General features: G+C 36.8%; 1 protein-coding gene across 1 annotated transcript in view; it reads left to right on the forward strand.

Moving 5' to 3' along the window:
- Window positions 1-23,041, forward strand: part of LOC142696308 (cytochrome P450 11B, mitochondrial-like) — a 95,389-nt gene that overhangs the window by 25,032 nt on the left and 47,316 nt on the right. The window contains exons 4-6 of the mRNA XM_075847638.1: window positions 2,076-2,279; window positions 3,897-4,051; window positions 4,329-4,495. Coding sequence (XP_075703753.1) covers window positions 2,076-2,279; window positions 3,897-4,051; window positions 4,329-4,495 — 526 coding nt within the window. The remainder of the gene's footprint in view (window positions 1-2,075; window positions 2,280-3,896; window positions 4,052-4,328; window positions 4,496-23,041) is intronic.

The raw sequence follows: 23,041 nt of genomic DNA on the forward strand, positions 1-23,041 counted from the left end.
ATATAACTTCCTGTATATAGTGATATGGAGCATGCTGGTATAACCTGGGTATATTCTGTATATATTTATATATGTACAGCTGGTATAAGTTATACATTTTCTTGTATATAGTTATATGGAGCATGCTGGTATAACCTGGGTATCTTCTGTATATAATTATATATGTACAGCTGGTATAAGTCATACATCTTCTTGTATATAGTGATATGGAGCATGCTGGTATAACCTGGGTATCTTCTGTATATAATTATATATGTACCGCTGGTATAAGTTATACATCTTCTTGTATATAGTGATATGGAGCATGCTGGTATAACCTGGATACATTCTGTATATAATTATATATGTACAGCTGGTATAAGTTATACATCTTCTTGTATAACTTGATGGACATGTGTCTTTTTCAGACGTACTAACTATGTAACTATATAGTGATATGGAGCATGCTGGTATAACCTGGGTATCTTCTGTACATGATTATATATGTACAGCTGGTATAACCTGGGTATTTTCTGTATATAATTATATATGTACAGCTATTATAAGTTATACATCTTCTTGTATATAGTGATATGGAGCATGCTGGTATAACCTGGGTATCTCCTGTATATAATTATATATGTACAGCTGGTATAAGTTATACATCTTCCTGTATATAGTGATATGGAGCATGCTGGTATAACCTGGGTATATTCTGTATATAATGATATAGGTACAGCTGGTATAAGTTATACATCTTCTTGTATATAGTAGTGATATGGAGCATGCTAGTATAACCTGGGTATCTCCTGTATATAATTATATATGTACAGCTGGTATAAGTTATACATCTTCTTGTATATAGTGATATGGAGCATGCTGGTATAACCTGGGTATCTTCTGTATATAATTATATATGTACAGCTGGTATAAGTTATACATCTTCTTGTATATAGTGATATGGAGCATGCTGGTATAACCTGAGTATCTCCTGTATATAATTATATATGTACAGCTGGTATAAGTTATACATGTTCTTGTATATAGTGATATGGAGCATGCTGGTATAACCTGAGCATCTTCTGTATATAATTATATATGTACAGCTGGTATAAGTTATACATCTTCTTGTATATAGTGATATGGGGCATGCTGGTATAACCTGGGTATCTTCTGTATATAATTATATATGTACAGCTGGTATAAGTCATACATCTTCTTGTATATAGTGATATGGAGCATGCTGGTATAACCTGGGTATCTTCTGTATATAATTATATATGTACAGCTGGTATAAGTTATACATCTTCCTGTATATAGTGATATGGAGCATGCTGGTATAACCTGGGTATCTTCTGTATATAATTATATATGTACAGCTGGTATAAGTTATACATCTTCTTGTATATAGTGATATGGAGCATGCTGGTATAACCTGGGCATCTTCTGTATATAATTATATCTGTACAGCTGGTATAAGTTATATATCTTCCTGTATATAGTGATATGGAGCATGCTGGTATATCCTGGGTATCTTCTGTATATAATTATATATGTACAGCAGGTATAAGTTATACATCTTCTTGTATATAGTGATATGGAGCATGCTGGTATAACCTGGGTATCTTCTGTATATAATTATATATGTACAGCTGGTATAAGTTATACATCTTCTTGTATATAGTGATATGGAGCATGCTGGTATAACCTGAGTATCTCCTGTATATAATTATATATGTACAGCTGGTAGAAGTTATACATCTTCTTGTATATAGTGATATGGAGCATGCTGGTATAACCTGGGTATCTTCTGTATATAATTATATATGTACAGCTGGTATAAGTTATACATCTTCTTGTACATAGTGATATGGAGCATGCTGGTATAACCTGGGTATCTTCTGTATATAATTACATATGTACAGCTGGTATAAGTTATACATCTTCTTGTATATAATGATATGGAGCATGCTGGTATAACCTGGGCATCTTCTGTATATAATTATATATGTACAGCTGGTATTATACATATCCTTGTACATCTTCTGGTTTACTATTCTCCACACTGTGTATTTGCTTTCTTTACATCTTCGCAGCTAGCAGTTATGTCTTATATGGGCAGCGTCTTGGACTCCTAGAGGAACATCCAAACCCTGAGTCACTGCGGTTTATTGGTGCTGTGGAGACTATGATAAAGACCACCCTCCCACTCCTCTACTTCCCCCACCAGCTGATGCGATTATCAGACAGTCGTGTATGGAATGAACATATGACATCCTGGGATATTATATTTGAGCAGGGTGAGTCCTTAGATGTGTCCTACAGAATCCAAGGAAATGAGAGAAATTGTCACCAGCGATCATGTCCTATTACCTTCTCATTCACCATCTGCTCCCGTCTCACCACATCCCTGACTTCTAACCACCTCCTCCCCAACTGTCCTTCCTTCTCCAACTTCACCCAGAACCTGTAACCTTCTCCCTTCCCTGTATGTAACATCCACCCTCCTCTCCCTTCCCTGTATGTACCACCTGCCCTCCTCTCCCTTACCTCACCCATGTCCTGTAACCTTCTCCCTTCCCTGTATGTAACATCCACTGTCCTCTCCCTTCCCTGTATGTAGCAGCTGCCCTCCTCTCCCTTACCTCACTCAGAACCCGTAACCTTCACCCTTCCCTGTATGTAACATCTACCCTCCTCTCCCTTCCCTGTATGTACCACCTGCCCTCCTCTCCCTTACCTCACCCATGTCCTGTAACCTTCTCCCTTCCCTGTATGTAACATCCACCCTCCTCTCCCTTCCCTGTATGTAGCAGCTGCCCTCCTCTCCCTTACCTCACTCAGAACCTGTAACCTTCACCCTTCCCTGTATGTAACATCCACCCCTCTCTCCATTCCCTGTATGTACCACCTGCCCTCCTATCCCTTACCTCACCCATGTCCTGTAACCTTCTTCCTTCCCTGTATGTAACATCCACCCTCCTTTCCCTTCCCTGTATGTAGCAGCTACCCTCCAATCCCTTACCTCACCCAGAACCTGTAACCTTCTCCCTTCCCTGTATGTAGCAGCTGGCCAACCAGGGTACAAAGTCAATGTCTGTAGTTCGGATAAAGGTACCTGTGGCAATTCAGAGAGTAGCGATGGTTTGGGCTCGGATATAACTCTGGCAGCAGGCAGACAATAGGTGCGGAGAAACACAGCGGGTGAAACAGGCGACACAACACGACTCCAACTCTGTACAGCACAGGAACACGGTAGCACGGGATACAGGAAACAGGTAGCAGGAATGGGTGAACACTGGGACATGGAGAACACTCAAGGAACTATTTTCAAAGACAGACACGGGTATATACAAACACGCCCAGGCAAGGAAGGAAGGGGCAGGGTCCTTCTTATAGTCCAGGATGATCTGTGGGCAATCAGCTCAATCTCACACATGTGTGCGCTCTGGCTCCTTAAGGCTGGACTGAACTCGCGAGCACACACTAGTGGTCACTGCGGAACAGGACGGCCACATGTGCAGACCTCCCTGCCGAGAAGGGCCTCGACAGGATGGGAGGAGTTCGTGGTCAGCGAACATCCACGCTCCTCTCATTACCTGTATGTACCACCTGCCCTCTGCTCCCTTACCTCACCCAGGACCTGTAACCTTCTCCCTTCCCTGTATGTAACATCCACCCCTCTCCCCCTTATCTCACCCATGTCCTGTAGCCTTCTTCTCCCTTCTCCGTATGTAACACCCACCCCCATCTCCCTTATCTCACCCATGTCCTATGGGCTTCTCTTTTTTCCTTTTATCTTGACCCTATTATGACCCGCCACTTTCTTCAACCATCTGCATGTTCCCTTTTCCGTGTCTCTGGATGTATTTGTTTGCTTTATGGTTCTGGATTTTACCTTGTGTTACCCCATCCAGCGGATCGGTGCATCCAGAACATTTACCAGGAGTTCTGTCTGGGTCAGGAGCGAGGATATTCGGGAATAATGGCAGAACTGCTACTACAGGGAGAACTTCCATTGGACTCTATAAAGGCCAATGTGACGGAGCTTATGGCCGGAGGAGTAGACACGGTGAGTGGCGCTCAGGTGTCGTCTATTCTTGTGCTTTCCTGTGGGTTGTGAGATGAATTTACATGGTGGTGAATGACCTGTGCTGACCTCTTCTTGCACTGGTTGACTTCAGGTCTTCATGGGAGGGAGTTGCAGATTGTGTAATATAATTTAGGAAGGTTCTTTACATCAGTCTGGAGACTAAAAGCAATATGTGCAGAACACTGGGCATTAATTCCAGACATGTGACTGCACATACTGCTTATGAAATGATGGCGAAGACTTTTTGCCTCCTCAGACAGCCATGCCCTTACTCTTCACCCTCTTTGAACTGGCCCGGAATCCATCTATACAAAGAGAACTCAGGGAGGAGATTCGTAAAGCAGAGGCCCAGAACCCTCAAGACCTGAACCAGCTGCTGAACCTCATGCCTCTGCTGAAGAGCGCCATTAAAGAGACACTGCGGTAAGTGCCGACTTCTTCTCTCCGTCACACCAGAGATAATCCCTGTATTCAGCCATAATGGGACTGCCATGTGTCCTGGATCCAGAGCAATGGTTCTAAATTTCAGGTTATGTCCTGCTGTTCTGTTCCCCTCCCCATCCCAATGGTATGAACAGCTGGGAGGAGTTTTGGCACTAATAATGAGACATTAGCAGGAGGCACTGCCCGGGAATGGGGTGGCAGCAGTGTGGTGAGGGAATTGTACCCACAGAAGTAGATCTACCTGTTGCCAGTGACATAGTATGGCACCCCCTGGGCACTGCCTGGCAAGACGTTATGTGACCACTCTGTGAAAATATAGAATTCATGAAAAGTAAACTTTATGGTCAAATATCTGAAATAGTGACAACGCACGTAGGGTTCACCAAAGTGTAAGAGCTACACGTCGTGGAAACTGAACGGCTCCTTCATCAGACGACACCATATAATAAGAACAAGTCATAGTGACATAGAAATATAGAAAAAAATGGCAGACGGAGGAGGGGCTGAGGGGGTGACATCATTAAAATAAGTGAACAATTAATCATTACATTAAATTGTAAATTTCAGAGTAAAACACGCAGTGAGTAAAGCTAAAAAGTCTGAAATACATGAGAGAAATCCATCAAGGGTGACGATTGACCCGTGATAGGTCGGAGTTCATCGTCGTAGTTAAGGGTTGTCATAGCTGAATATAAGTAGTTGTTTGTGTAGGGCGGCAGGATGAGGGTCGCTGAGGTGATACAGTCTGGTTGTGGGTTGTGTTGAGGTAATGGGGATTTGGTTGAGTAAATGGGGGTTGGGTTGAGGTAATGGGGGTTGGGTTGAGGTAATGGGGGTTGGGTTGAGGTAATTGGTGTTGGGTTGAGGTAATTGGGGTTGGGTTGTGGTAATGGGGGTTGGGTTGAGGTAATGGGGGTTGGGTTGAGGTAATGGGGTTTGGGTTGAGGTAATGGGGGTTGGGTTGAGGTAATTGGTGTTGGGTTGAGGTAATTGGGGTTGGGTTGTGGTAATGGGGGTTGGGTTGAGGTAATGGGGGTTGGGTTGAGGTAATGGGGTTTGGGTTGAGGTAATGGGGATTGGGTTGAGGTAATTGGTGTTGGGTTGAGGTAATTGGGGTTGGGTTGTGGTAATGGGGGTTGGGTTGAGGCAATGGGGGTTGGGTTGAGGTAATGGGGGTTGGGTTGTGGGAATGGGGGTTGGGTTGAGGTAATGGGGGTTGGGTTGAGGTAATGGGGGTTGGGTTGAGGTAATGGGGGTTGGGTTGAGGTAATAGGGGTTGGGTTGAGGTAATTGGGGTTGGGTTGAGGTAATTGGGGTTGGGTTGAGGTAATTGGGGTTGGGTTGAGGTCATGGGGGTTGGGTTGAGGTCATGGGGGTTGGGTTGAGGTAATGGGGTTGGTTTGAGGTAATGGGGGTTGGGTTGTGGGAATGGGGTTTGGGTTACTGTGTGAACAAAACGTGTGAAGCCTATTGGAATAAAGTAAACGGGAGTGGGGAATGAAGGAGTGGTGGTGTCCTGGTTACCATAGTAACCATGCGGATAAGGGAGAATACTGATGGCGGTATAGGAGGAGGCAATGACTGAGCACTCAGGCTTGTTCTCCGTGAGGTAGAGCGTTATGATCATAGCTGGGATTATACGGGATGGTGATTCAATGGTAACCAAGATGGAGGTGATGCTGGGGGCAGAGGAAAGCCGTAGATTGGTAATGATTGCGTTTTGTGTGGATTGGGTGGGATGGAATATATTGTGAGTCTAATGGGATACAGTAAGTGGAATAAAAATGACAAATAATAATAATGAACACGACCCGTGGATGAATAAATATGTAAAATTCACAAGTAGATAAAACGACTGTCTGGCGGTTCTAATGAAAAAAAGGATAAAAACGGTAAATTCACAGGTGGATAAAAATGTGAAAAACTAATAAAAATACAATTTTAATGTAAAATGTATTAATATTTCTCATGGTTCCAAAAAGATTACAAAAGAAACAAGAAAAACTTCATCAGCACCAATGGCATATAGACATCTCGACGCCGTTGTCATAGACGCCCCGGAGGCTTTTGCCGTAGATACTGCAAAGTGGAAATCTTCTTAATAATGCTGGAATCAAACAGGCGGATACGGTCACACAGATATGGTTGGGGTACAGTTAAATAATAGTTGTGACCATAATTACACCCTATTGTTTGCCCCCTAAGAACAACGGAGTAATCGCCCCAAAAGGAGCGGCAGCCCCTTACCGGATCCTTCTGTAAACACCCTACAGTATCGGTTGGCACCCTCAGAGCTAATACAAGCAAACAGTTAATAATCGTTATATACATATTATAGGATGATAGTGAAACAGTTAATAATCTTTATATACATATTATAGGATGATAGTGAACGGTTAATAATCTTTATATACATATTATAGGATGATAGTGAAACAGTTAATAATCTTTATATACATATTATAGGATGATAGTGAACGGTTAATAATCTTTATATACATATTATAGGATGAGAGTGAAATGGTTAATAATCGTTATATACATATTATAGGATGATAGTGAAACAGTTAATAATCTTTATATACATATTATAGGATGATAGTGAACGGTTAATAATCTTTATATACATATTATAGGATGATAGTGAAACAGTTAATAATCTTTATATACATATTATAGGATGATAGTGAACGGTTAATAATCTTTATATACATATTATAGGATGATAGTGAAACAGTTAATAATCTTTATATACATATTATAGGATGATAGTGAATCGGTTAATAATCTTTATATACATATTATAGGATGATAGTGAAACGGTTAATAATCGTTATATACATATTATAGGATGATAGTGAAACGGTTAATAATCGTTATATACATATTATAGGATGATAGTGAAACAGTTAATAATCTTTATATACATATTATAGGATGATAGTGAAACAGTTAATAATCGTTATATACATATTATAGGATGATAGTGAAACGGTTAATAATCGTTATATACATATTATAGGATGATAGTGAAACAGTTAATAATCTTTATATACATATTATAGGATGATAGTGAATCGGTTAATAATCTTTATATACATATTATAGGATGATAGTGAAACGGTTAATAATCGTTATATACATATTATAGGATGATAGTGAAACGGTTAATAATCGTTATATACATATTATAGGATGATAGTGAAACAGTTAATAATCTTTATATACATATTATAGGATGATAGTGAATCGGTTAATAATCTTTATATACATATTATAGGATGATAGTGAAACGGTTAATAATCGTTATATACATATTATAGGATGATAGTGAAACAGTTAATAATCTTTATATACATATTATAGGATGATAGTGAAATGGTTAATAATCGTTATATACATATTATAGGATGATAGTGAATCGGTTAATAATCTTTATATACATATTATAGGATGATAGTGAAACAGTTAATAATCGTTATATACATATTATAGGATGATAGTGAAACGGTTAATAATCGTTATATACATATTATAGGATGATAGTGAAACAGTTAATAATCTTTATATACATATTATAGGATGATAGTGAAATGGTTAATAATCGTTATATACATATTATAGGATGATAGTGAAACGGTTAATAATCTTTATATACATATTATAGGATGATAGTGAAACAGTTAATAATCTTTATATACATATTATAGGATGATAGTGAACAGTTAATAATCGTTATATACATATTATAGGATGATAGTGAAACGGTTAATAATCTTTATATACATATTATAGGATGATAGTGAAACAGTTAATAATCGTTATATACATATTATAGGATGACAGTGAAACAGTTAATAATCTTTATATACATATTATAGGATGATAGTGAAACAGTTAATAATCGTTATATACATATTATAGGATGATAGTGAAACGGTTAATAATCGTTATATACATATTATAGGATGATAGTGAAACAGTTAATAATCTTTATATACATATTATAGGATGATAGTGAAATGGTTAATAATCGTTATATACATATTATAGGATGATAGTGAAACGGTTAATAATCTTTATATACATATTATAGGATGATAGTGAAACAGTTAATAATCTTTATATACATATTATAGGATGATAGTGAACAGTTAATAATCGTTATATACATATTATAGGATGATAGTGAAACGGTTAATAATCTTTATATACATATTATAGGATGATAGTGAAACAGTTAATAATCTTTATATACATATTATAGGATGATAGTGAAACGGTTAATAATCGTTATATACATATTATAGGATGATAGTGAAACAGTTAATAATCTTTATATACATATTATAGGATGATAGTGAAACAGTTAATAATCGTTATATACATATTATAGGATGATAGTGAAACGGTTAATAATCGTTATATACATATTATAGGATGATAGTGAAACAGTTAATAATCTTTATATACATATTATAGGATGATAGTGAAATGGTTAATAATCGTTATATACATATTATAGGATGACAGTGAAACAGTTAATAATCGTTATATACATATTATAGGATGATAGTGAAACAGTTAATAATCTTTATATACATATTATAGGATGATAGTGAAATGGTTAATAATCGTTATATACATATTATAGGATGATAGTGAAACAGTTAATAATCTTTATATACATATTATAGGATGATAGTGAACAGTTAATAATCGTTATATACATATTATAGGATGATAGTGAAACAGTTAATAATCTTTATATACATATTATAGGATGATAGTGAACAGTTAATAATCTCTATATACATATTATAGGATGATAGTGAAACAGTTAATAATCTTTATATACATATTATAGGATGATAGTGAAACGGTTAATAATCTTTATATACATATTATAGGATGATAGTGAATAGTTAATAATCTTTATATACATATTATAGGATGATAGTGAAACAGTTAATAATCTTTATATACATATTATAGGATGATAGTGAAATGGTTAATAATCGTTATATACATATTATAGGATGACAGTGAAACGGTTAATAATCTTTATATACATATTATAGTATGATAGTGAAATGGTTAATAATCTTTATATACATATTATAGGATGACAGTGAAACAGTTAATAATCTTTATATACATATTATAGGATGATAGTGAAACGGTTAATAATCGTTATATACATATTATAGGATGATAGTGAACAGTTAATAATCTTTATATACATATTATAGGATGATAGTGAAACGGTTAATAATCGTTATATACATATTATAGGATGATAGTGAAACAGTTAATAATCTTTATATACATATTATAGGATGATAGTGAAATGGTTAATAATCTTTATATACATATTATAGGATGATAGTGAAATGGTTAATAATCTTTATATACATATTATAGGATGACAGTGGAACAGTTAATAATCTTTATATACATATTATAGGATGATAGTGAAACGGTTAATAATCTTTATATACATATTATAGGATGATAGTGAAACGGTTAATAATCTTTATATACATATTATAGGATGATAGTGAAACAGTTAATAATCGTTATATACATATTAGAGGATGATAGTGAAACAGTTAATAATCTTTATATACATATTATAGGATGATAGTGAAACGGTTAATAATCGTTATATACATATTATAGGATGATAGTGAAATGGTTAATAATCGTTATATACATATTATAGGATGATAGTGAAACAGTTAATAATCTTTATATACATATTATAGGATGATAGTGAAACAGTTAATAATCTTTATATACATATTATAGGATGATAGTGAAATGGTTAATAATCGTTATATACATATTATAGGATGATAGTGAAACGGTTAATAATCTTTATATACATATTATAGGATGATAGTGAAATGGTTAATAATCGTTATATACATATTATAGGATGATAGTGAAACAGTTAATAATCTTTATATACATATTATAGGATGACAGTGAAACAGTTAATAATCTTTATATACATATTATAGGATGATAGTGAAACGGTTAATAATCTTTATATACATATTATAGGATGATAGTGAAACGGTTAATAATCGTTATATACATATTATAGGATGATAGTGAAACGGTTAATAATCTTTATATACATATTATAGGATGACAGTGAAACAGTTAATAATCGTTATATACATATTATAGGATGATAGTGAAACAGTTAATAATCTTTATATACATATTATAGGATGATAGTGAAACAGTTAATAATCGTTATATACATATTATAGGATGATAGTGAAATGGTTAATAATCTTTATATACATATTATAGGATGATAGTGAAATGGTTAATAATCGTTATATACATATTAGAGGATGATAGTGAAATGGTTAATAATCTTTATATACATATTATAGGATGATAGTGAAACAGTTAATAATCTTTATATACATATTATAGGATGATAGTGAAACGGTTAATAATCTTTATATACATATTATAGGATGATAGTGAATAGTTAATAATCTTTATATACATATTATAGGATGATAGTGAAATAGTTAATAATCTTTATATACATATTATAGGATGATAGTGAAACAGTTAATAATCTTTATATACATATTATAGGATGATAGTGAAACAGTTAATAATCTTTATATACATATTATAGGATGATAGTGAATAGTTAATAATCTTTATATACATATTATAGGATGATAGTGAAATAGTTAATAATCTTTATATACATATTATAGGATGATAGTGAAACAGTTAATAATCTTTATATACATATTATAGGATGATAGTGAAACAGTTAATAATCTTTATATACATATTATAGGATGACAGTGAAACAGTTAATAATCTTTATATACATATTATAGGATGATAGTGAAACGGTTAATAATCTTTATATACATATTATAGGATGATAGTGAACGGTTAATAATCTTTATATACATATTATAGGATGATAGTGAAATGGTTAATAATCGTTATATACATATTATAGGATGATAGTGAAACGGTTAATAATCGTTATATACATATTATAGGATGACAGTGAAACAGTTAATAATCTTTATATACATATTAGAGGATGATAGTGAAACGGTTAATAATCGTTATATACATATTATAGGATAATAGTGAAACAGTTAATAATCTTTATATACATATTATAGGATGATAGTGAAACGGTTAATAATCTTTATATACATATTATAGGATGATAGTGAAACAGTTAATAATCTTTATATACATATTATAGGATGATAGTGAAACGGTTAATAATCTTTATATACATATTATAGGATGATAGTGAATAGTTAATAATCTTTATATACATATTATAGGATAATAGTGAAACGGTTAATAATCTTTATATACATATTATAGGATGACAGTGAAACAGTTAATAATCTTTATATACATATTATAGGATGATAGTGAAACAGTTAATAATCTTTATATACATATTATAGGATGATAGTGAAACAGTTAATAATCTTTATATACATATTATAGGATGATAGTGAAACAGTTAATAATCTTTATATACATATTATAGGATGATAGTGAAACGGTTAATAATCGTTATATACATATTATAGGATGATAGTGAAACAGTTAATAATCTTTATATACATATTATAGGATGATAGTGAAATGGTTAATAATCTTTATATACATATTATAGGATGATAGTGAAACAGTTAATAATCGTTATATACATATTATAGGATGATAGTGAAACAGTTAGGGTATGTTCACACGGCGGGGGTCCGTAACGGCTGAAATTACGGGGATGTTTCAGCCTGAAAACATCCCCGTAATTTCAGCCGTACCGGCATGTGCAGGCGCTTGAACGCCGCGTCAATTACGGCCGTAATTAGCGCTGCTATTCATTGGAGTCAATGAATAGCGGCTCCAATTACGGCCAAAGAAGTGACAGGTCACTTCTTTGACGCGGGCGTCTAGTTACGCGCCGTCATTTGACAGCGGCGCGTAAATATACGCCTCGTGTGAACAGACAAACGTCTGCCCATTGCTTTCAATGGGCAGATGTTTGTCAGCGCTATTGAGGCGCTATTTTCAGACGTAATTCGGGGCCAAAACGCCCGAATTACGTCCGTAAATAGGCCGTGTGAACATACCCTTAATAATCTTTATATACATATTATAGGATGACAGTGAAACAGTTAATAATCTTTATATACATATTATAGGATGATAGTGAAACAGTTAATAATCTTTATATACATATTATAGGATGATAGTGAAACGGTTAATAATCGTTATATACATATTATAGGATGATAGTGAAATAGTTAATAATCGTTATATACATATTATAGGATGATAGTGAAATAGTTAATAATCTTTATATACATATTATAGGATGACAGTGAAACAGTTAATAATCTTTATATACATATTATAGGATGATAGTGAAACAGTTAATAATCTTTATATACATATTATAGGATGATAGTGAAACGGTTAATAATCGTTATATACATATTATAGGATGATAGTGAAATAGTTAATAATCGTTATATACATATTATAGGATGATAGTGAAACAGTTAATAATCGTTATATACATATTATAGGATGATAGTGAAACGGTTAATAATCGTTATATACATATTATAGGATGATAGTCAAACGGTTAATAATCTTTATATACATATTATAGGATGATAGTGAAACAGTTAATAATCTTTATATACATATTATAGGATGATAGTGAAACGGTTAATAATCTTTATATACATATTATAGGATGATAGTGAAACGGTTAATAATCGTTATATACATATTATAGGATGACAGTGAAACAGTTAATAATCTTTATATACATATTAGAGGATGATAGTGAAACGGTTAATAATCGTTATATACATATTATAGGATGATAGTGAAACAGTTAATAATCTTTATATACATATTATAGGATGATAGTGAAACGGTTAATAATCTTTATATACATATTATAGGATGACAGTGAAACAGTTAATAATCTTTATATACATATTAGAGGATGATAGTGAAACGGTTAATAATCGTTATATACATATTATAGGATGATAGTGAAATAGTTAATAATCGTTATATACATATTATAGGATGATAGTGAAACAGTTAATAATCGTTATATACATATTATAGGATGATAGTGAAACAGTTAATAATCTTTATATACATATTATAGGATGATAGTGAAATAGTTAATAATCGTTATATACATATTATAGGATGATAGTGAAACAGTTAATAATCGTTATATACATATTATAGGATGATAGTGAAACAGTTAATAATCTTTATATACATATTATAGGATGATAGTGAAACGGTTAATAATCGTTATATACATATTATAGGATGATAGTGAAACGGTTAATAATCTTTATATACATATTATAGGATGATAGTGAAACAGTTAATAATCTTTATATACATATTATAGGATGATAATGATTATGTAATGACGGGGGTGGGGAGACAGAGAAGTGAGCTCTAATCTACCCGCCACTCAGTCCCTGCCTACTTGCAACGACCCGCCCTAGGCGACGGGGTACAACTGGGCAACGGTCCCTACGCTCAATAAGTGCACGACAGACAAACAGACAAGGGTACACAGAGCTAGGGGGAGAAAGGGGCAGTTGCCCACGACAACACCGTGAGCAACAAAAGAAGTGAACAAGTCGAGTAAAACCAGGAGAGTACGATGTGCCAAACGCAGAGCAGGAGAGTTGTGAACAGGCCGAGTCAAACCAGGAGTGTACGAGGTACCAAACACAGAGCAGGAGAGTAGTCAGCAAGCCGGGGTCAAAATGTAGCAACGACAATAGTACAAGAAGCTGCAGCAGGGCCAGGAAACCACACGAGAAGAATCACAAGCAAAGGAGGAACAGGAAAGGCAGGTATAAATAGACAGAGGGCGGGAGCTAGCTCCGTCTGGCCAGGCTGTGATAGGCTCTCCCACTCCTAAGCCTGCCATCCTGAGTGGTGGAAGATGGAGTCAGTCTCACAGACATAGAAGCAGGTGCAGACTGATTATCTATGGGCGTTGTGGCGAAACCGGGTCAGTGGGGGTCGGTTTACGCCTAGAGAATGTGGGCGATAGATTCAGGCGACACAGATTAACAGGGGACAAGCCACAGAGGCGCGTTTATTAAAAGGGACAGACACACACAGAAACAAGGCACCGCTGCTTCTCCCCTCTGGGCTGGATGGGACAGGCTACCTCACTATGGGGTCTCTCCACTGTACCTTTCATCCTTTGGGGTGTCTCCAGATCCTCCTTAGTTAGATGGGACTCCAGCACTTGCCCTCTATTACTGTCCCTAGGTCAGGTACCATCTCTGAGGTAGATAGCCCCTGCCTGCAGCTCACACTGCTATCTCATCCTCTCCTGGACAGGAACTAACTGAGATCTCACACAGCACCCCTATCTCCCTCACTAACCCCTCCCTCAGGAATCAGGCCATGTGCTTTCTGATCTTGCCCCCTCCTTTTTCTTATTTAAATTCAGACAAGTTCCCGCTTGCAGCCTGTGACTCATTCTCCTACAGTATAAGATTAACCCTAGAGGGGAGGACAGTGAAGCAGCACTGAATACAATATAATATACATCAACTGGTAATCAAACATAACGTAATGCAGTTTGAGGGGACATATCCCCATCTAGCACGGGGCGCCATCTAAGCTATGGCACCCGGATGGCGGGAGTGCGACGGTTTGCGGCAGGCTTAACCTTTATTTGGGTACAATGCCTGTAACCGTCACCCGTTCCGCCACAGGCGTTAACCCCGAAGCTGTGCCTGGCAGATCCTTTACAGTACCCAAACGAAGGTGAAACCTCCTGACCAATATCCCAGCGTTAACATCCCGAGCGGGTACCCAAGTCCTCTCCTCAGGCCCGTATCCTCTCCAATGCACCAGGTACTAGAGGGAGACTTGGAACATCCTGCTGTCCACAATCTTGGTCACCTCGAATCCTGCCCCCTCAGGGGTGAGAACAGGAACCGGAGGTTTCCTCGAGGGAGCCAAGGACGGGGAGCAGCGATTAAGGAGCGAGTCATGGAACACGTCTTGTACTCGAAAAGATGGGGGCAACTCCAGTCGGAAGGAGACAGGATTGAGAACTTCAATGACCTTGTACGGCCCTATAAACCGGGGAGCAAACTTCTTGGACGGGACCTTAAGGCGCAAATTTTTAGACAATAGCCACACCAGATCCCCGACCACAAACAAGGGGTTAGCAGAACGTTTTCTATCTGCCTGAGTTTTTTGTACGCTCTGGGACGCCTCTAGTTTCTTATGAACCTGGGCCCAGACTGTGCACAGTTCTCGATGAACGACCTCTACCTCGGGATTGTTGAAACTACCAGGTGAAATGGAAGAGAACCGTGGATTAAACCCAAAATTACAGAAAAAGGGGGAGACCCCTGACGAGTTACTGACCCGGTTATTAAGGGAAAATTCGGCGAGGGGAATGAATGAGACCCAATCATATTGACAGTCAGAGATAAAACACCATAAATATTGTTCTAGAGACTGATTAGTCCTCTCAGTTTGGCCATTAGTTTCAGGATGGAAGGCAGAGGAGAAGGTCAGATCAATCTCCAACTTTTTACAGAAAGCTCTCCAAAACAATGAAACAAATTATACCCCTCTATCAGAAACAATATTGACAGGGACCCCATGGAGACGCAGGATGTGTTTGACAAACAAGGTAGCTAACGTCTTAGCATTGGGTAGTTTCTTGAGTGGCACAAAATGGCACATCTTACTGAAGCGGTCTGCTACAACCCACACCACCGACTTGCCTTGAGATGGAGGCAAATCGGTGATAAAATCCATGGAGATATGGGTCCAAGGTCTCTGGGGAATGGGCAAAGAACATAGTAAGTCCGCTGGTCGGGACCTGGGAGTCTTGGACCTAGCACAAACTTCACAAGCGGCGACGTAGGCCTTAACGTCTTTAGGCAACCCAGGCCACCAATAGTTTCTGGCAATGAGGTGCTTGGTACCCAGGATGCCTGGATGGCCAGATAGTGCAGAGTCATGATTTTCCCTAAGTACCCTTAGCCGGAATTGCAAGGGAACAAACAGCTTGTTCTCAGGAAGGCTCCCGGGAGCTGCACCTTGATCAGCCACAATTTCAGAGACTAAATCAGAATCAATAGTGGAAATGATTATACCTGGAGGCAAAATACAAGCAGGATCTTCCGCCGAAGGAGGGCTGGCCAAGAAGCTACGTGACAGTGCATCAGCCTTAGCCTTAACATTTTTAGACCCAGCCCTATAGGTAACCACAAAGTTGAATCTGGTAAAAAATAACGCCCAACGAGCTTGTCTCGGGTTTAGCCTCCGGGCAGATTCTAGGAAAACCAGATTCTTGTGGTCGGTAAGGACCGTTACCTGGTGCCTAGCCCCCTCCAGGAAGTGGCGCCACTCTTCAAATGCCCATTTAATGGCTAAGAGTTCGCGGTTGCCAATATCATAGTTACTCTCAGTGGGTGAAAACTTCCTGGAGAAGTAGGCACAGGGACGGAGATGGGTGAGGGACCTGGTACCCTGGGACAAGACAGCCCCCACTCCCACCTCGGACGCGTCAACCTCCACGATAAATAGCTCCATTTGGTTGGGCTGAACCAGCACCGGGGCCGAGATAAAGCACTTCTTAAGGGCCTCAAAAGCCTGGACAGCCTCAGGAGGCCAGTGGAGGAGATCAGCACCCTTGCGAGTGAGATCCGTAAGAGGCTTAGCGATGACCGAGAAGTTAGCAATAAACCTCCTGTAATAATTAGCGAACCCCAGGAAGCACTGTAACGCCTTCAGGGAGGCAGGTTGGACCCATTCCGCCACAGCCTGGACCTTGGCAGGGTCCATGCGGAATTCATGTGGAGTGAGGATTTGGCCCCAAAATTTTATCTCCTGCACCCCAAACACACATTTTTCGGTCTTCGCAAACAGTTTGTTTTCTCGAAGGACCTGGAGCACCTTCCTGACATGCTCAATGTGGGAGGACCAGTCCTTGGAAAACACAAGTATGTCATCAAGGTACACTACAAGAAATACCCCCAGGTAGTCTCTTAAAATCTCATTTATGAAATTCTGGAAGGCCGCGGGAGCATTACACAACCCAAAGGGCATGACGAGGTATTCGAAATGACCTTCGGGCGTGTTAAACGCAGTCTTCCACTCATCCCCCTCTTTGATGCGGATAAGGTTATACGCCCCCCGTAAATCAAACTTAGAGAACCATTGGGCCCCCTGAACCTGATTAAAGAGATCAGGAATCAGAGGAAGGGGATACTGGTTCCTTACAGTGACCTTATTCAAGCTTCGGTAGTCAATGCATGGCCTAAGACCACCATCCTTCTTCCCTACGAAGAAGAAGCCAGCACCTACCGGAGAAGTAGAGGGGCGAATGTAACCCTTGGCCAGGCATTCCTGGATATACTCTCTCATGGCTTCACATTCGGGACAAGAGAGATTAAATATCCTACCCTTAGGGAGCTTAGCTCCTGGTACCAAATTGATTGCGCAATCATATTCTCTATGAGGAGGTAACACTTCGGAGGCCTCCTTAGAGAAAACATCGGCGAAGTCCTGAACAAACTCAGGTAGCGTGTTCACCTCCTCAGGGGGAGAAATAGAATTAACAGAAAAACATGACGTCAAGCATTCATTACCCCACTTGGTAAGGTCCCCAGAATTCCAGTCAAACGTTGGATTATGCAACTGCAACCAGGGAAGGCCTAAAACCAAATCGGACGATAATCCCTGCATTAACAGTACAGAGCACTGCTCCAAATGCATGGAGCCAACAAGGAGTTCAAAAACAGGGGTATGCTGTGTAAAATAACCATTAGCAAGAGGAGTGGAGTCGATACCCACTACCGGGACAGGTTTAGGCAAATCAATCAAAGGCATAGCTAGAGACATAGCAAATTCCACAGACATGATATTAGCAGAAGACCCTGAATCCATGAAGGCACTGCCGGTAGCAGACCTACCACCAAAAGAGACCTGAAAGAGAAGCAAGATTTTATTTTGTTTCATATTTACGGGCAATACCTCTGCGCCCAAGTGACCTCCCCGATGATCACTTAGGCGCGGAAGTTCTCCGGCTGCATTCTTACGCTTAGGACAGTTGTTCACTTGATGCTTGTCATCCCCACAGTGGAAGCAGAGACCATTCTTCCTGCGGAAATCTCTACGTTGTTGGGGGGACACGGAGGCCCCGAGTTGCATAGGTACCCCTTAGTCTTCCGGGGAGGAACGAAGCAACGGAACCTCGGGAGGCATCATGGGGGAGTCAGAGGAGAAAACATCAAGACGTTCAAGTCGTCGTTCCCTGAGACGTCGGTCAAGTCGTACCGCTAAGGCCATAACCTGGTCTAGGGAGTCAGAAGAGTGATAACTAACTAGCAGATCTTTCTGGGCGTTCGACAGACCCAACCTAAACTGGCACCTTAAGGCAGGGTCATTCCACCGAGAAGCTACGCACCACTTCCTAAAGTCAGAGCAATACTACTCAACAGGTCTCTTACCCTGACGTAAGGTCACCAGCTGACTCTCGGCAAAAGCAGTCTTGTCAGTCTCGTCATAGATGAGTCCGAGAGCAGAAAAGAAAAGATCAATGGAGGAAAGTTCAGGGGCGTCAGGAGCCAAGGAGAAGGCCCATTCTTGGGGCCCTTCCTGGAGCCGGGACATAATTAGGAGTCGGGCTTTAAACGAAAATAGAGCCTACCACTCTCCCGAAAGGAGAGAAAAGTCTTCCGGTCCCCTGAGAACCGGTCGGGCAACTTGAGGTGGGGTTCAAGACGTGAGGTGAGGGGGACTACCATGGTAGCATCAGGCTGGTTGACCCTCTGAGCCAGGGCCTGTAGGGAGAGACCCTGCATTTGCTGAGCCAGGGACTCAAGAGGGTCCATAGTGGTGTCAGGAACCTGTGTAGACTAGGTATTGGCTTGTGATTATGTAATGACGGGGGTGGGGAGACAGACAAGTGAGCCCTAATCTACCCACCACTCAGTCCCTGCCTACATGCAACGACCCGCCCTAGGCAACGGGGTACAACTGGGCGACGGTCCCTACGCTCAATAAATGCCCGACAGACAAACAGACAAGGGTACACAGAGCTAGGGGGAGAAAGGGGCAGTTGCCCACGGCAAAACCGTGACCAACAAGAGAAGTGAACAAGCCGAGTCAAACCAGGAGAGTACGAGGTCCAAACGCAGAGCAGAAGAGTAGTAAACAAGCCGAGTCAAACCAGGAGAGTACGAGGTACCAAACGCAGAGCAGGAGAGTAGTCAGCAAGCCGGGGTCAATATGAAGCAAGGACAATGGTACAAGAAGCTGCAGCAGGGCCACGAAACCAAACGAGAAGAATCACAAGCAAAGGAGGAACAGGAAAGGCAGGTATAAATAAACAGAGGGCGGGAGCTAGCTCTGTCTGGCCATGCTGCGATAGGTTCTCCCACTCCTAAGCCTGCCACCCTGAGTGGTGGAAGATGGAGTCAGTCTCACAGTCATAGAAGCAGGTGCAGACTGATTATCTATGGACGTTAACCCCGAAGCTGTGCCTGGCAGATCCTTTACATACATATTATAGGATGATAGTAAACAGTTAATAATCTTTATATACATATTATAGGATGATAGTAAACAGTTAATAATCTTTATATACATATTATAGGATGATAATGAACCGTTAATAATCTTTATATACATATTATAGGATGATAGTGAAATAGTTAATAATCTTTATATACATATTATAGGATGATAGTGAAACAGTTAATAAACTTTATATACATATTATAGGATGATAGTGAACAGTTAATAATCTTTATATACATATTATAGGATGATAGTGAAACAGTAAATAATCTTTATATACATATTATAGGATGATAGTGAACGGTTAATAATCTTTATATACATATAATAGTATGACAGTGAAATAGTTAATAATCTTTATATACATATTATAGGATGATAGTGAAACAGTTAATAATCTTTATATACATATTATAGGATGATAGTGAATAGTTAATAATCTTTATATACATATTATAGGATGATAATGAACCGTTAATAATCTTTATATACATATTATAGGATGATAGTGAAATAGTTAATAATCTTTATATACATATTATAGGATGATAGTGAAACGGTTAATAATCTTTATATACATATTATAGGATGATAGTGAATAGTTAATAATCTTTATATACATTTTATAGGATGATAGTGAAACAGTTAATAATCTTTATATACATATTATAGGATGATAGTGAAACGGTTAATAATCTTTATATACATATTATAGGATGATAGTGAAACGGTTAATAATCTTTATATACATATTATAGGATGATAGTGAAACGGTTAATAATCGTTATATACATATTATAGGATGACAGTGAAATGGTTGATAATCTTTATATACATATTATAGGATGATAGTGAAACAGTTAATAATCGTTATATACATATTATAGGATGATAGTGAAACGGTTAATAATCTTTATATACATATTATAGGATGATAGTGAAACAGTTAATAATCTTTATATACATATTATAGGATGATAGTGAAATGGTTAATAATCTTTATATACATATTATAGGATGATAGTGAAATGGTTAATAATCGTTATATACATATTATAGGATGATAGTGAAACGGTTAATAATCGTTATATACATATTATAGGATGATAGTGAAACAGTTAATAATCTTTATATACATATTATAGGATGATAGTGAAATGGTTAATAATCTTTATATACATATTATAGGATGATAGTGAAATGGTTAATAATCGTTATATACATATTATAGGATGATAGTGAAACGGTTAATAATCTTTATATACATATTATAGGATGATAGTGAAACAGTTAATAATCTTTATATACATATTATAGGATGACAGTGAACAGTTAATAATCGTTATATACATATTATAGGATGACAGTGAACAGTTAATAATCTTTATATACATATTAGAGGATGATAGTGAAATGGTTGATAATCGTTATATACATATTATAGGATGATAGTGAAACAGTTAATAATCTTTATATACATATTATAGGATGATAGTGAAACAGTTAATAATCTTTATATACATATTATAGGATGATAGTGAAATAGTTAATAATCTTTATATACATATTATAGGATGATAGTGAAACGGTTAATAATCTTTATATACATATTATAGGATGATAGTGAAACGGTTAATAATCTTTATATACATATTATAGGATGATAGTGAAATGGTTAATAATCTTTATATACATATTATAGGATGATAGTGAAACGGTTAATAATCTTTATATACATATTATAGGATGATAGTGAAATGGTTAATAATCGTTATATACATATTATAGGATGATAGTGAACGGTTAATAATCTTTATATACATATTATAGGATGATAGTGAAACAGTTAATAATCGTTATATACATATTATAGGATGATAGTGAAACGGTTAATAATCTTTATATACATATTATAGGATGACAGTGAACGGTTAATAATCTTTATATACATATTATAGGATGATAGTGAAACAGTTAATAATCGTTATATACATATTATAGGATGATAGTGAAATGGTTAATAATCTTTATATACATATTATAGGATGATAGTGAAATGGTTAATAATCTTTATATACATATTATAGGATGATAGTGAAATGGTTAATAATCGTTATATACATATTATAGGATGTTAGTGAAACAGTTAATAATCGTTATTTACATATTATAGGATGATAGTGAAACAGTTAATAATCTTTATATACATATTATAGGATGATAGTGAAACAGTTAATAATCGTTATATACATATTATAGGATGATAGTGAAACAGTTAATAATCTTTATATACATATTATAGGATGATAGTGAAACGGTTAATAATCGTTATATACATATTATAGGATGATAGTGAATAGTTAATAATCTTTATATACATATTATAGGATGATAGTGAAACAGTTAATAATCTTTATATACATATTATAGGATGACAGTGAAACAGTTAATAATCTTTATATACATATTATAGGATGATAGTGAAATGGTTAATAATCTTTATATACATATTATAGGATGATAGTGAAATGGTTAATAATCGTTATATACATATTATAGGATGATAGTGAAACGGTTAATAATCTTTATATACATATTATAGGATGATAGTGAAACAGTTAATAATCTTTATATACATATTATAGGATGATAGTGAAACGGTTAATAATCTTTATATACATATTATAGGATGATAGTGAAACGGTTAATAATCTTTATATACATATTATAGGATGATAGTGAAACAGTTAATAATCTTTATATACATATTATAGGATGATAGTGAAACGGTTAATAATCGTTATATACATATTATAGGATGATAGTGAAACGGTTAATAATCGTTATATACATATTATAGGATGATAGTGAAACAGTTAA

This window comes from Rhinoderma darwinii (genome assembly GCF_050947455.1).
Source record: "Rhinoderma darwinii isolate aRhiDar2 chromosome 5 unlocalized genomic scaffold, aRhiDar2.hap1 SUPER_5_unloc_53, whole genome shotgun sequence".
NCBI lineage: Eukaryota > Metazoa > Chordata > Amphibia > Anura > Rhinodermatidae > Rhinoderma > Rhinoderma darwinii.